This window comes from Elephas maximus, chromosome 18 (assembly GCF_024166365.1).
Source record: "Elephas maximus indicus isolate mEleMax1 chromosome 18, mEleMax1 primary haplotype, whole genome shotgun sequence".
Lineage (NCBI taxonomy): Eukaryota > Metazoa > Chordata > Mammalia > Proboscidea > Elephantidae > Elephas > Elephas maximus.
The window spans coordinates 4,702,454-4,717,265 of record NC_064836.1 but is presented as its reverse complement, the minus strand read 5'-3'; the positions used below and the strand labels follow the sequence as shown (position 1 = coordinate 4,717,265).

Here is a 14,812-nt window from a genome sequence, read left to right as displayed (position 1 = left end):
ATATGTCTTGGTGTTTTTCTTTTTGGATCAATTTTAAATGGTGTTCGATGAGCATCTTGGATAGGTATCCTTTCGTCTTTCATGATGTCAGGGAAGTTTTCTGTCAGGAGTTCTTCAACTATTTTCTCTGTGTTTTCTGTCCCCCCTCCCTGTTCTGGGACTCCAATCACCCGCAGGTTATCCTTCTTGATAGAGTCCCACATAATTCTTAGGGTTTCTTCATTTTTTTTAATTCTTTTATCTGATTTTTTTTCAGCTGTGTTGGTGTTGATTCCCTGGTCCTCCAGATGTCCCAGTCTGCATTCTAATTGTTCGAGTCTGTTCCTCTGACTTCCTAGTGCGTTGTCTAATTCTGTTATTTTATTGTTAATCTTTTGGATTTCTACATGTTGTCTCTCTATGGATTCTTGCAACTTATTAATTTTTCCAGTATGTTCTTGAATAATCTTTTTGAGTTCTTCAACAGTTTTATCAGTGTGTTCCTTGGCTTTTTCTGCAGTTATCCTAATTTCATTTGTGATATCATTAAGCATTCTGTAAATTAGTTTTTTATATTCTGTATCTGATAATTCCAAGATTGTATCTTCATTTGGGAAAGATTTTGATTCTTTTGTTTGGGGGGTTGGAGAAGCTGTCATGGTCTGCTTCTTTAAGTGGTTCGATATGGATTGTTGTCTCCAAGCCATCACTGGGAAACTAGTTTTTCCAGAAAATCCGCTAAAAAAAAAATGCAGTCAGATCCATATCAGAGTTCTCCCTCTGGCTCAGGCTATTCAGATGTTAATGAAGCCACCTGGGGAGGGTGGGGGAGGGAACAGAGAGATAGGAGAGTAGCACCTCAGAATATAGCCAGAGTTGCTTGTCTTGCTTGGAATGACTGTTATATCTGAGATTCCCGTGGGCGCGTCGCCTATGTGTGCTGGCTGTGTGGAGATTGCCCCCGGGGGGTCTGGCCCGCTGGAGTCACGGTCAGATCCTCCGCTTCTAGCCCCACGCCCAGCGTCAAGGCTCCCCTACTGGGACGGTGCACTCTCGACTCCAAAATCAGTCGCTGCCTCCCGGGGACTTCTCATCCCTCCAGCCGCGTGGCCGTGCCGCCCCCGAAAACCAGTTGGGCCTCCTCCCAGGGTTAGTTCAGATGGGTGGAGCAGCTCCCCATGCTTGTGCCGTGACCGAGTGTCCCGGCTGGGACACTGTTCTCCCCCCTCCAATACCAGTCGCTGCCTCCCGGGGACTTCTCCTACCGGCTGAGTCCCACGCCGCCCGTGCGACCTGGCTGGTCCCCTTCCCGGGGTTAGTTCAGGGGGGTGGAGCAACTGTCCGTGTTTATGCCGTACCTGCGTCCAGTCCAAATCCCTGCGGGACGGTTCCCCGGCTCGGACGCTGCTCTTTCTGCTCCAAGACCAGTCACTGCCTCCTGGGGACTTTTCCTACCGGCTGTGTCCCACGCCGCGCACGGAACCGGCTGGTCCCCCTCCCGGGGTTAGTTCAGGGGGGTGGGGCAGCTCTCTGTGCTTGTGCCGTACCTGACTGGTACGCTGGCTCCAGGCTCTGGAAACAATCGCTGCTTCCCCGTATTAGTTCGTTCTCTGTCTCTAAATCTGTGTTTGTTGTTCAGGGTTCGTAGATTGTTATGTATGTGATCGATTCACTTGTTTTTCCGTGTCTTTGTTGTAAGAGGGATCCGAGGTAGCGTCTGCTTAGTCCGCCATCTTGGCTCCGCCAGGAGCATTTGTTTTTATAGATGATGTGTATCTGTGTTTACCATGTTAGAAATTAAAACAGAAAAGTTTCAAATCATTATTTACTAAATCATTTAAAAATAATAATATACCTATCATATGCCAACATAAATAGCAGATAAAAAAAAAACTATAAAACAAAAAAAAAAAGTAGAAGAGTGCCATTGTTTTGCATTTTTGCAAATCTAATGGCTTAATAGATGACAGCTGGATTGCCATATATGTTGTATGTTATTTTGGTTGAAATAAATGAAGAAAATCTAGCCTCCCACAGATACATGGTTGGAAAAAGGAAGAGTATTGTTACTGAATATATGGGCAATGTATTCATTCAGCTCTCAAAGAGCACCAAGATTTTATATTAGTCATTAATGTCAATATATCTCAAAATTTTCAGATAATTGTGGATATTCTTGTTTTATTCTACACCAAAACCAAACAAGTGATAGTTCCTTAAAGGTTGGTTGTAAGGTGGCACCTGAAACCAGCTTTATAAAGTTTTCATACTTTGTTACATTCAGTCCATTGGTCTGTCTTGTACTTTGAATGGATCTTTTACCCATGCATAATTTTATAATATCATTTATATTAGCATTTGTTATTTGGAAAATATGGGCTCCCTGAGTTATGCAGATGTTCCAGATGTTAACTCATTTCCCAGTCCCTTGTCAACAAGTCGCATTTGCTAATACTGCCTCTGGTCATTCAGAAAGAAATAATCGGGAACTGTCAAGATCACAAAGGTAGATACAAGTTTTCCAAAATTCATATTTTCACTTGAAAGCTCAGATTTCATCATTGACAACAAATGTCAGTTGTTTTCCTTGAAGTGACACTTCATTTAATTTCAAGAAAGCGTCTGCCAAATACTTAAGTCTGTGTAACCATAGTTTGTTTTTCAGTCATACTTTCAAGTATAAATGATATTCAATGAAGAAAGTGGCTACTTAAGCTCACAATTCAGTTTCACGGGTGCTGTCCCTTGAGACAGCCATCACACTTTTAATTTCATCAGAGAGTATTAAAAAGACATCTGAAAAGTAGAAACTTAATAAATTAGTCATTTTTACTGCTTCATCAGGAAAAAACTGGAAATTTTTATTTTACTGTGAGTGCAAGGTGGTAGAGAGTGCAGTGAGTATTAGTAGTTTGGTACCACTGCCTTGTTTAGTGCTAAGGTGCCAGCAGTTTTTCTCTTGTTGCTTTTGCATCGTTAGTGTAAATGTCCACACAATGAAAAAAAGTAAACGATGTCTTAGCACTATCTTGACAGTAGTTTTTGTCTTGTGGACCTTATGGAAGGGTTTTGGGAGCTCTTTCCCCCCCAGGGACCTGTGGATCTATCTGCTGTCTAGGTAATTGTAGAACCAGAACCTGTAGACTACATTTGCTGCAAGAACTGGCAAATGATGGATCTAGAATATAGAGCCTCATATATCATTTTATGGAACTTGGACTTTATACTAGGAGATGAAAAGTTATTGAAGATTTGAAACAAGAGAGTGACACAGTTGGGTTTATGTTTAAGTAGATTAACCTTATCGATGTGTGGTTGCTGGATTTGAGGTGAACAAGTCTGGAGGCAAGCATATCAACCAGTTAGAAAGCTATCATAATCTAGGTAAAAGATGGTAAGAGCCTAAATTAGAGAGTAGCATTAGTAATGGATAGTGGTTATAGCCTAGAAAACTCCATAGGACAGTTCTACTCTGTCACATGGGGTCGTTGTGAGTTGAAAATCAACTCAGTGGCACCTAACAACAACATACATGTATATTTGAGTTTATGAGTCAAGGCCTTAAGGTTGGAAAGGGAGGCTGGACTGGACCGAGATTAAAAGGTTACAAGCCATATCGAAATGGTAAATACTGATTAATGTTCTGGTTATCTCTTGCTGTTTAACAAATTACATCAAAGCTTAGTGGCATGAAACAGCTATTTTATTATGTATCACAATTTTGTGGGTGAGGAAGTCAAGAAGGGCTTGACTGTGCAGTTCTTTGGCTCTATAGGTTATTTACTGGAATCACTTAGTAATGTTCAGTTCACAGTTGGGCTGGTCTGGATTGTCCAAGATGGCCTCACTCATATGCCTAGCGTCTTGGTGGAGACAGCTGGGCTCAACTGGACTGTTTTCCCTCTCTGTATAATCTCAGTACTTTTCCACATGGTCTCCAGAAGGGTAACTGAACTTCTGACATGGGCTCTAGTTTCCAAGTGGCAGAAGTAGAGACTGCCAGGCTTCCGAAAAGCTAAGTCCTAGAATGGCATCACTGCTGCCTTACTGTATTGGTCAGAGCAGTCATAGGCCAATCAGATACAAGAAGAAAGGAAATAGGAATTCTCAAGCTCATAACCCAGCCTCCACCCTCCCCACTTTCAACAGATAACCTGTTCTCTCAGTTCCAAAGAAAATTGAAGCCATGAGTAATTTTTTCCATGAGTAGTCTGTAGCCGTATTTTCTGTAGTCTGAACTTCTCTTCTTCATAAGAGTAGATGGCCTTTCTTCTCTTTCAAGGATAATCCTTCCACTCCTCTTGATTCTACCTCCTGATGCTGTTTCATCAGCAGCCTTGTTCTGTCAGTTATGCTCCTTGTCTCATGTGTCTTCACCTTCTTCTGTTATGTGGAGGGAGAGAATAAATTGAGTTATTGACATACTGAAATTGAGGTAGAGATGTCTAGTAGCCACATGTGGCTTCACCCTGGCGTCCTAGCTGGCAGACAGGGGAAGACACTCTTTTCTCAGTTTCTAAATTTCTTGGCCTAGCAATAACTTGATTTTACTTCCACTCATATTCTATTGGTAAAAGTTAGTTTCATAACCCCAACTAGGTGTTAGCAGGACTAGGAAATTTAGTCTTTGGATAAGTAGCTACTTCCTAGTAATAGTTCTACACTACATAAGGGGGGTATGACTCTTTGGTAGGTGGTCAGTTGTTTCTGCTATAGTCCACCTCTCTGGTCAGCCAGTATTTGTGTGTATCCTTCTTTTTACCTACAGAACATACTTTCCCCCTTTCCTAAGGAGACAACTCAAAGTCTCATCAATTACTGCATCCAGCTCAAAGTCTAGGATGACAGTGTGCCGCACAATCATTTCCATCAGGCTGAGATGTGTCTCCTTGTGGTCTGACAACCTATGAATTAAAAGCAAAGTTATCTGCTCATGCCATCCCCCAAAACATGTAAGTCCCTCAGTATACAATGGTAGAGCAGAGACAGAATAGTAGTAGTAAACACTCCCATTTGGAAAAGGAAAAAATAAGACACAGTAGTCTGTCCATAGTAATTATGAAATCCTACAGGACAGACTTGAGCTTGTTTGTAACATATGCTTAATCTGATACTTCCTGTGCACTTTTGTCATGCAAAGCTTTTCTCAATCATTTCTCTTACTATTTGGGGTCCAGCAAGTATCATTAGTAGCCATCAGTAGCCAGAACATCCTAATATTCTGGATCTTTATGGCCACATGTTCTAGAATTACAAGCTCAATAGCTTCTTGTTCTGTCTTCCAAGTTGCCAGAAGCAACAATTTCTACCACATGCATATTGTAGATCTACAGCTTTGCAATCAGCAATATATTTTCTTCACCAGCCATTCATTAAACATATTCCTAGTGCCATTTTCTGTTATGCTTGGTCAGATACAAGCAACTCGAGTACCTGTTGCCTTATAGCTAATTTGTTTTGTTTATTCATGTATTAACTACATGTCTCTTCAGGTATGTGTGTTTGCAGTCCTTGCTAAATAAGGACAGTCCACACATACATATCTTAAGTTAGAAAATTACTGACAAAATAATGATGAAAAGGCTTTTACTTGATTAGCTAATTAATATACAGGAAACCAACATAGCTTCCCCAGAGAATCAAAATGGCCAATGGAAAAATACGGCTAGAACAACTAAACTTTGTTTAATTTTCAGGCATGTAAAATTATTTTATGAAATCTGGCAAAAAAAATTAAGCCAGCCCCTTCTCCCTTTACATTTCAGTATTCATAAAATGTACCTATACATGTATTTACATGATGTGTGTGCTCAGCATGCTTTTTTAGTTTGGCTATCTCAGCAGTAATGCCAAAGTAAGTCCTACTTACTCATTCATCACCTGAGAATCTGAATCCTGCATCCGAAATGAAACTGTACAGTGGCAGGTCTGGCTTCACTAATATCCCATAATTTAGTACTATGCAGTGTTTCTCCCTCAGTCTAAAATGGTGATTAGTTAAAAAGAAGAGGTACAGAAGGAAAGGAAGTCAAGGCTACAAATTTAAAATTTCATATTTTGTAAAAGAGAAGCATAAAAGGTATTGAGGCGAGAACCTCATGGATTTTTATTGTGGGACTTAGCCTTATGAAAATAGTTCTGCAAGCTCTGAATGTTGGCTAAAAAGATGAGTATCTGTCTAAAACCAGTCTACTCTTCTTTGCTGGACTCTTAACTACTTGCTTTTCTTTCACGTTAGGCCTGACCTTTTCTTCTCACCCTAGACAGACTCTTCAGAAGATGAGCTATTTCATTCTAATGGGTGTCTGTTTGCTCCCAAACTGGTCTCTTGGATTTTACCCCCAAGCTTCTTACTTGTTATACTAGCAGAGAGACGGGGGACTTCATTCCGCCAAGAAAGCAGTTCTGGGAGCAGAGCGTGTCCTTTGGACCCAGGGTCCATGCACAGAGAAGCTTCTAGCCTGGGGGAAGATTGACGAGAAGGCCAACAGAGAGAGAAAGCCTTCCCCTGGAGCTGACACCCTGAATTTGGACTTTCAGCCTACTTTACTGTGAGAAAATAAACTTCTCTTTGGTAAAGCCATCCACTTGTGGTATTTCTGTTACAGCAGCACTAGATGACCAAGACAGACTGTCTACAGCATGGACAGCAAAGGGTGGGTGATATATACTGAGACTGGTGGAGTGGATACTTAGTGACCCATGCAAGGCCTTATAGATTTTATCTTTATCCTCAGTCCACTTTGAGGCAAGTAAAGCGCTTTGAGCATTTTTGTGTTTTTCAAAACATCACTCTGTTCATAGTGTAGACCAAGATTTCTGAATCACATCCTTGTTGTGGGGGCTGTCTTGTGCATTGTAGTATGTTTAGCAGTATCCCTGGCATCTACCTACTATCTGCCAGTAGCACTACCACCCCTCAATTGTAAAAAACAAAAGTGTCTTCAGGCATTGTCAAATGCCTCTTGGAGGGCAAAATTGCCCTGTTTCAGTACCACTGCCTTGTGTATTCTGTAATATTATGATTCCATTAATAACCCTTTCTGTATAAACTCAGGGTGACCCTGTTTATATTTTCATTTAGCACTTACCGTGGATATGAATGGAATAAGACAAATCAAGCATAGTGGTTACGAGTCTCTTGTTAAGGTTATCAATAACACTCCCGATTGACTAAATCCAAATGATCTTTTTTAATGTCTGTTTCATCAAGTAGAAGTAAGTTCCTGGAAGGCAGGATCTTACATGGTGCTTTTTTAAAGCGTAGCTACTCTGTAAATGTTGGGTTGGCTGAATTGAAAAGTGTCAATGGCTTGTGAAACGTTAGGCATACTTTGCTTCCACTTAATTTGGCAGTAATGTGCTGAGCATTTCAGTAAATCTCTCAATGGGTATGTTAAGAGCAGACTTCTTATAGAACATTATAGTAATCTAGGTTTGATTTAATTATTTTGCCATGTTGCCAGGTACTCATTAGATAAGAATTGCTTCCTAGGTGAGGTGATATGGTGTTCTCAATAATTACCGCTTAAATGCTAATCATTTTAAAACTACCTTAATATTCAGAACAATTAAAATTTGAGCCTAGGAGCCTAGGGTTTGTTTAACTCCTAAACTCTTACTCTTAGGCACTATACTATGTTGCTTTCTAAGTTAACTTTTATGTATTTATAGCTTTATTTATGTATAATAAAAGTGAAGGACTGGTATCTCACTCTTCTATTTATGTATAAATTTATTTTATCTTTCAAGTTCAAATTTATAACATTTATTAATTATAAAGTGAACCAATGAGAGCAGTGCCACTCTCTTGTTGAATGCACATTTTGCATTTGCCGGTTTCCTTTTAAGCAGCCTCAGTGTTTAATTCCTTTTTAAAAAAAAATTACAATATAATTTATATGTAGTGAAATTCACCGTTTTTGGTGTGTCATTCTGCAAGTTTTGACAAAGGCATGCAGTCATGTAATCACCACCACAATCAAGATACAGCTTAGTTCTACCACCCCCAAAATTTCGCCATTCCCCTTTGTAACCAGCCCTTCCTTTTACCCTTTAGCCCTCCATTTGTTCCCATCCTATGGCTTTTGTTTGATATTTTTTAATAGCAAATGATAATAACACTGAAAAATGTTCAGTCAGTGATTTAAAGCAGTGGAAAATCCAAGGACCTCTTATAGATTTGTCCTTGAGTGGTACCAGCGGTTAACATGCCTTGCTGCTAACCAAAAGGTTGGCAGTTGGAGTCCACCCAAAGGCACTTTGGAAGAAAGGCCTGGTGATCTGCTTCTGAAAAAACCAGCCATTTACAACCATTTGGAGCACGGTTCTGCTCTGACACATAAGGTCACCATGAGTCGAAACTGACTAGACCACAGCTGATTATTTTGTTGTTGTTCATTATAATTGGGGGAGGAAGAACCGGAGGTAAGGTTGGTACTTAGGGGGTTTCTGTGTTCCCTCAGAGTTATGTGCTTTATTAACATGAGAATTACATATAAAGTTGTAGCGTATTTTTATTATGATACCTATTAAAATTATATTTAAAAACTTAAGCTTTTTAAATTTTTTTTAGATATAAAGCTACATTTCATCAATGTGATGTTTGTAAGAAAATTTTTAAAGGCAAATCAAGTCTGGAAATGCATTTTCGGACACATTCAGGTAAAACTCAGTATGTTTTTATAAGTTTGTATATATTTTTGTGTAATCATTCTAGAGTAAATTATGGACATTTAAATTTTGTTGTTCTTGGTTAAATTTTTTAATTTTTTGCCATTAAGATTTTTACACGTGATAATATAATAAAGTTCACGTCATGAAGGAGCAATATGCTCTGTTATATAAGCTTCAGTACTTTTGAATATTTTCTCGTAGAATTTAGGGAAAATGATTTACCATAGGCAATTTACTCAACTTTTCATTTTCCCCCTTTTTTGCTTGTTTTATGATTCTTTTTTATCTATGCTGCTTTCTGAAGATACTTCATAGACTTTGGCTGTTTTTGTTTTTTTCTTGACTTTTAAAAGAATTCAAATATGATCTCATAGTTCTGCTTACCCAGTCACTAATATATAGTTTTCCTTTTTACATGGTCAGTCGTGATCTATAGGTAATTGTGGTCGAATTCTTTGCTTTCACTCCTTTCCCAAAATCATTTTCTAAATCTTTCTTTTTTCCTCTTGAGAATGCTGTCATATCCTGAAATATAGTGTATGTTGGATTCTTTCCTGTAGTCGTTAGTCCTTCTGACATTAATGTTTTTTAAATGTGGGTTCTTTCTTCCTTCCCTTCTCTTTCTTTCCCTTCCCTTCCATTCTGTTTTTTTTTTTTTTTAGGAAACCCATTTGTGTATTTATGATTGGTTTGTTTTATATTCAGTATGGATTCTGTTGTGCTGCTTTCCTGGAAGAGAAAAATAATTGATTTCATAAATATTAGAATAGGAAATTACTAGACTTGGGCAGTTTCAATATCAGAGAGTTGGAGTTTAAAGGATTTATTACTAATATAGTGATGCTGTTAAAAACAAAATTATACCCCACTCCAAATGTGAAAGCTGTCATTTGGGGATACATAAATAAAGTGAGGAAACCATCTTACTGCTGTCTTCCACATTAGTTATAAGTAATCAGCCTGGTAAAACTCATGACTTGAAAAAGATAGCTGCAGAAGGTTAATTCAAGACCAGTGATTTGAGAATTGCTAACTTGAGGAATTATTCAGCAGAGAAACTGAGCAGGAGCCGACCTAGTAACTGCATTAAGATATTTGAAGACACTAATTTGTAGTAATTGGTTTGTGACCAATGACAATGTGGAATTTCCATCTCTGGATATCTCATAATTAGTTGGAATGACAGACCAGTCTTTTCGCCCATTGAAAACTGAGGAAATGAGCGCTATTACAGAGTAAGGCCAAGATTATGGCTATGTCAAAATGAGAGAAAGAAATCATCTAAGGCAGGTGGCAGCAAACTTTTTCTCTAAAAAGCCACATAGTAAATATTTTAGGCTTTGCAGACCAGACAGTCTGTATCACAGCCATTCAGGTCTGCTGTATCACGAATGCAGCCATATACAGTGTGTAACCAAATCAGCATGGCTGTCTTTCAATAAAATTTTATTTATCAAAAGAGGCAGCAGGCTGGATTTGACTTACGACGGGCTGCCGTTTGCTAATCATCTAAAGTGATTGGCAGACTACGCAGACAGGACTTCATAGAGTGGCCATTCCAAGAACTAGTCACCATGTTCCCAAGATTGTTCCTGATATCTTTAGGTCCAGAAATTCAATTTTGTGTGTGCATTGAAAGTTATATTTTAAAGAGTCCTTTGTAATAACTACCTGAAAGAGATTAACCAGAATGGCAGCTGATTGATTTATAGTGATAGACATACCTTCCAGAGCTTTAGAAATTAATGTGTACTGGCCAGAGTGTCCTTTTTCTAGTATCAAGAAAACAGAGTTGCCAAAGTTGGTAGATGTAGAGTAAAATTATGTGGTAATTTTACGGAATAGTTTATGCAGGCTGTGGTGAAGGCTGTTGAACCATCTTTACCTTCATAGCAGTGCGTCTGTGATGACCAGAACAATTTTGTTCTCCAGATTCTGTTTCTCTCGTCTGGGTGCACTTAGTACATTTTTATATACTGCTGGATTTTTGTTCTTTGAGACCTCCTTAACTGGATTCCATACACACCTTTTCTGTTAGTTCATTGTTCTCCGGCTGAGATACAATGGATTAGTTTCAGTTTTGGTTAGGTCAGGACACTTAATTGCTTCAATGCCTAGCCTGGGGCTTGCGAACAGTAAGTTCTCAATAAATACTTGTTACGGATGAATTTATTGTATTTTCCTATGACTTCTCTCTAGTTTCTTTGAATTTTTTAAAGTCACATATTTAGAGAAATTAATTGGAAAATGTATATGAGATTTTCTACAACTGACTTGTTCTCATCCATTATGTGTTTTGCAAGTGTAATTTTCAGAGTATAGTGATTACATCGATTCATCAACAGTTGTCTTGTTGAAACATAATACGTTCAGTTGAATTGGCATAAAGCCAGTAACAAATTTAGGACTTACTTTTACCCGTGGTTGAATTTTTTATTTAAGGTGATTTTTTTAGCTGTTTTCACTGAAGAATAACACATAATGTGCAGAATTTTTTTTTTAAGTAATTTTTTTTAAGTGAAAGTTTACAAATCAAGTCAGTTTCTCACATACAAACTTATATACACCTTACTACATACTCCCACTTACTCTCCCCCTAATGAGTCAGCCTGCTCCCTCCTTCCAGTCTCTCCTTTCATGACCATTTTGCCAGTTTCTACCCCCTCTACCCTCCCATCTCCCCTCCAGTCAGGACATGCCAACATAGTCTCAAGTGTCCACCTGATGCAGGTAGCTCACTCCTTATCAGCATCTCTCTCCAACCGGTTGTCCAGTCCAATCCATGTCTGATGAGTTGGCTTCGGGAATGGTTCCTGTCCCCAACAGCAGGTTTGGGGACCATGACCACCGGGATTCTTCTAGCCTTAGTTAGACCATTAAGTCTGGTCTTTTTATGAGAATTTGGGGTCTGCATTCCACTGCTCTCCTGCTCCCTCAGGGGTTCTCTGTTGTGCTTCCTGTCAGGGCAGTCATCGGTTGTGGCCGGGCACCATCTAGTTCTTCTGGTCTCAGGATGATGTAGTCTCTAGTTCATGTGGCCCTTTCTGTCTCTTGGGCTCATAATTACCTTGTGACCTTGGTGTCCTTTATTCTCCTTTGATCCAGGACGGTTAAGACTCATTGATGCATCTTAGATGGCCACTTGTTAGCGTTTAAGACCCTAGACACCAAACTTCAAAGTGGGATGCAGAATGTTTTCTTAATAGAATTTATTTTGCCAAATGACTTAGATGTCCCCTGAAGCCATGGTCCCCAAATCTGTGCCCTTGTTCCGCTGAACTTCAGAGCACTCAGTTTATTCAGGAAACTTCTTTGCTTTTGGTCCAGTCCAGTTGAGCCCACCTCCCCTGTATTGAGTGTTCTCCTTCCCTTCACCTAAAGTAGTTCTTATCTACTGTCTAATCAGTAAATAACCCTCTCCCACCCTCCCGCCTCCCTCCTCTTGTAACCACAAAAGAATGTGTTCTTCTCAGTTTAAACTGTTTCTCAGGATCTTATAATAGTGGTCTTATACAATATTTGTCTTTTTTGCATCTGACTAATTTCACTCAGCATAATGCCTTCCAGGTTCCTCCATGTTATGAAATGTTTCAGAGATTCATCATTGTTCTTTATCGATGTGTAGTATTCCATTGTGTGAATATACCATAATTTATTTATCCATCCGTCTGTTGATGGACACCTTGGTTGCTTCCATCTTTTTGCTATTGTAAACAGTGCTGCAGTAAACATGGGTGTGCATCTATCTGTTCGCGTAAAGGCTCTTATTTCTCTAGGATATATTCTGAGGAGTGGGATTTCTGGGTCGTATGGTAGTACTATTTCTAGCTTTTTAAGGAAATACCAGATAGATTTCCAAAGTGGTTGTACCATTTGACATTCCCACCAGCAGTGTATAAGTGTTCCAGTATCTCCACAGCCTCGCCAACATTTATTATTTTGTGTTTTTCGAGTTAATGCCAGCCTTGTTGGAATGAGATGGAATCTCATCGTAGTTTTAATTTGCATTTCTCTAATGGCTAATGATTGAGAGCATTTTCTCATGTATCTGTTAGCTGCCTGAATATCTTCTTTAGTGAAGTGTGTGTTCATATCCTCTGCCCACTTCTTGATTGGGTTGTTTGTCTTTTTGTGGTTGTGTTTTGACAGAATCATGTAGATTTTAGAGATCAGGCGCTGGTCAGAGATGTCATAGCTGAAAATTCTTTCCCAGTCTGTAGGTGGTCTTTTTACTCTTTTGGTGAAGTCTTTAGATGAGCATAGGTGTTTGATTTTTAGGAGCTCCCAGTTATCTGGCTTCTCTTTGTCATTTTTGGTAATGTTTTGTATTCTGTTTATGCCTTGTATTAGGGCTCCTAATGTTATCCCTATGTTTTCTTCCATGATTTTTATCGTTTTAGTCTTTACGTTTAGGTCTTTGATCCACTTGGAGTTAGTTTTTGTGCATGGTGTGAGGTATGGGTCCTGTTTCATTTTTTTGCAAATGGATATCCAGTTATGCCAGCACCATTTGTTCAAAAGACTATCTTTTCCCCAATTAACTGACACTGGGCCTTTGTCAAATATCAGCTGCTCATATGTGGATGGATTTATATCTGGGTTCTCAATTCTGTTCCACTGGTCTATGTGTCTGTTGTTGTACCAGTACCAGGCTGTTTTGACTACTGTGGCTGTATAATAGGTTCTGAAATCAGGTAGAGTGAGGCCTCCCATTTGGTTCTCCTTTTTCAGTAGTGCTTTGCTTATCCGAGGCTTCTTTCCCTTCCATATGAATTTGGTGATTTGTTTCTCCATCAAATTAAAAAATGTCATTGAAATTTGGATCAGAAGTGCCTTGTATATATAGATGGCTTTTAGTAGAATAGACATTTTTACTATGTTAAGTCTTCCTGTCCATGAGCAAGGTATGTTTTTCCACTTATGTAGCTCCCTTTTAGTTTCTTGCACTAGTACTTTGTAGTTTTCCTTGTATTGGTCTTTTACATCTTTGGTGAGATTTATTCCTAAGTATTTTACCTTCTTGGGGCCTACTGTGAATGGTATTGATTTGGTGATTTCCTCTTTGGTGTTCTTTTTGTTGATGTAGAGGAATCCAAGTGATTTTTGTATGTTTATCTTGTAACCTGAAACTCTGCCAAACTCCTCTATTAGTTTCAGTAGTTTTCTGGAGGATTCCTTAGGGTTTTCTGTGTATAAGATCATGTCATCTAATGTGCAGAATTTTTAATGAACAATCCAGTATATTTTTGTAAATGAATACATCCATGTAACCACTACTTAAATCATGGTAGAGAGCATTACCAGTACTCCAGATACATTCCCTGTGGCCCCTTCTAGTCAGTAACCTCTTTTCAAAGATAATCACTATTTTGCCAGTTTTGCCAGTTCCCTCTTCATATAAATGGAATTATACAGTACGCACTCCTTTGTGTCTGGCTTCTTTTATTTAGTATTCTGTGTAGAAGACTTAGCCGTGTTGTTGCATGTAGTAGTGGTTTGTTCCTTTTTCTTTTCATGTGAATATACCACAATTTATCTATCCATTACACTTTGATGGACAGACACATGGTTTATATCTAGTTTGGTCTATTATGAATAAAGTTGCCCTGAACATTCTTGTCCATGCCTTTTCATATCATATACATTCATTTGCATACGTACCTGGCCATGAGATTGCTGGCTCATAGTATATGTTCTACTTTAGTAGACACTACTAAACAGTTTTCCAAAGTAGTTGTACCCATTTACATCTCTACCAGGAGAGTGTGAGAATTCCAGTTGCTCCACATTTTCACCAGCTCTTGGTCTCGTCCTTTTGTTTTGTTTTTACTTTTAGCCATTCTAATGGATATGTAGTACTATCTCAAAATGGCTTTAATTTGCATCTGTCATAAGTATTAATGTTGAGCATTTTTCTACATGCTTATTGGCCATTTGGATATTCACTTTTGTGAAGTACTTGGTTAATTATTTTGCTCATTTTCTTAAATCAGATTCTGATTGATTTGTAGGAGTTCTTTATATAGTCTGGATATGAGTTTATTGTTGGGTATATATGTGTGTGTGTATATATATATATATGTATGTATGTATCAGCTTTTTCTTTATAGTTAGGTTCTTTTTGTGTCCTCTTTACGAAATTAGAGTCTGTGTTAAA

At 38.7% G+C, this 14,812-nt stretch overlaps 1 protein-coding gene across 2 annotated transcripts in view; it reads left to right on the top strand.

Annotated features, from left to right (window-relative positions):
- ZBTB41 (zinc finger and BTB domain containing 41) overlaps positions 1-14,812 on the top strand; it is a 60,203-nt gene that overhangs the window by 35,857 nt on the left and 9,534 nt on the right. For both annotated transcript variants that reach the window (XM_049857832.1, XM_049857831.1), the window contains exon 10: positions 8,555-8,643. In XM_049857832.1, coding sequence (XP_049713789.1) covers positions 8,555-8,643 — 89 coding nt within the window. The remainder of the gene's footprint in view (positions 1-8,554; positions 8,644-14,812) is intronic.